Here is a 1,681-nt window from a genome sequence, read left to right on the forward strand (position 1 = left end):
CTCCTCAGACTCTCATCAGTTGTTTCAAAGCTCAGCCCTCCGATGAAGAGCTTCCACAGCTGTTCGGGCTCCTTGGGAGACTCTGACTTAGACATGACGGCAGTTGGAAGAGAGCCTGCTGATGCTTCCTCCGCGGTGTCCACCAGCACAAAGCTGAATATATCTTTATATCTAAAATACTTGTCCTGCATTTCCAGTAAATATAACAGAACCACTTTCGTTCTTTCTTTTTCTTTTTTTTTCAGAACCATTTTCAACATGGGAAAAATTTAGAACAAGATATGTTCGTCTGTCCTAATATCCATGTTTGCATGTTAGGTTACCCCGTCCCCTAATAATCATTAAAGTACTTAGCAACTGAATAAATGTGAACTAATCTCCTTTCTAGGTAATAAAATGCAAAGAATACAATGACAAATGAAAATGAAAGCTGCTTAACAAGCATACAAGGCTTTCTTTAGTTCACTGCGGAGGTGATCAGAGAAACTTCATGCTCAGCTGTATTTCTGAGGGATGGCAGCATACTGATGACAAAGCATTTTTGTGGTTTTTCTGTTTACTTCATCTTAGATTAGTGGTTATCTTGGTTTTTGTGACGATAGATGTAAACATATTGATGCTGTGAGTTCACATGGGTAAATGAGCTACTTGAGCCGTAAATTAGCATCTTTTAAATTGGCAAAAAGTGAAGTAGATTTGGAACAGTTCAGCTATTTCTGTCAAGAATCTGAAACTAACTACAGAAGAGAAGGAGAGCTTGGTATTAACCCTCTGGATGGAGTGTTTAGTCCAAGTAATTTAGTGCCTTTCTAAGTTAATTTTCTTTTTAAGGGAAGATGTACGTTCTAGGTGGTTACTGTTGTATTGAGTCCACTCACAAAGATGTGGCTGTGCACATAAAGGCCACCGTCCCTTATCTTACAGTATGTCTGGCTTTTTTTTCAAGCTGGAGCAGGTTTTATTAATGAAAAATTCAGCTTGGTTTATTTTTCCCCAGTCTGCTCTGGCATGCTTCTAATGATATCAGAATCACCTGGATCCATGATTGCCAGCGTGCACACTCTGTAGTGTCTTCCACATGCTGTGCCCAGGTCGATATTATTGCCGCTGTAGTGGTGGACACCAGTTTTGGCCAGCAAGGCATAGGACTCTATTTCAGATTTCCTCAAGGCTGGGCAGTTGTTGGCAAGGATGACCAATTTCGCTTTGCCCTGTCTGATCATCTTCAGCATCTGCTTGTACCCCAGCACATATTTTCCACTTTTCATAACAAGTTGGAGCCTAGAGTTGATGGACTCCAGATATTTTTTCATTTTCTTTTCGGCCACCATATTCCTGTCTTAGGTGCTGACAGCCCTCAACCAGGAGCAGCCACCAAGATGGTTGGGGAACCAGAAAGAGTATGTCTGTTGTTGTGAGACGTGCTTGTACTAATGATCACATGGAAGAGAAAACAGTGAAGTACTAGATGTCCCAAAACATGACCAAACCATGCTTTTCAAAGTTTATTTAATTTAATATGGTACAAAAGGCACAACTCGAATAAATGTATCCCATAAAATTAAAAAAAGTTAATTTTTACTTTTTTTTAATACACAGTTACCATTCATACCTTTGGACTTTCTTCTTTCTTCTCTTGTATGTATGCTTTGCAAATGCTGTGCCCACAACATAGACTACC

At 39.7% G+C, this 1,681-nt stretch overlaps 1 protein-coding gene across 1 annotated transcript; it reads right to left on the bottom strand.

Moving 5' to 3' along the window:
• Positions 1–983: 983 nt before the first annotated feature.
• Positions 984–1,355, bottom strand: LOC105742759 (60S ribosomal protein L30-like). Its single transcript, XM_012515609.2, has one exon. It carries the CDS (start codon positions 1,329–1,331, stop codon positions 984–986), a length of 348 nt encoding a protein of 115 aa, XP_012371063.1. The 5' UTR covers positions 1,332–1,355.
• Between the last annotated feature and the right edge of the window lie 326 nt (positions 1,356–1,681).

This window comes from Octodon degus, unplaced genomic scaffold (assembly GCF_000260255.1).
Source record: "Octodon degus isolate 3935 unplaced genomic scaffold, OctDeg1.0 scaffold00071, whole genome shotgun sequence".
Classification (NCBI taxonomy): Eukaryota; Metazoa; Chordata; class Mammalia; order Rodentia; family Octodontidae; genus Octodon; species Octodon degus.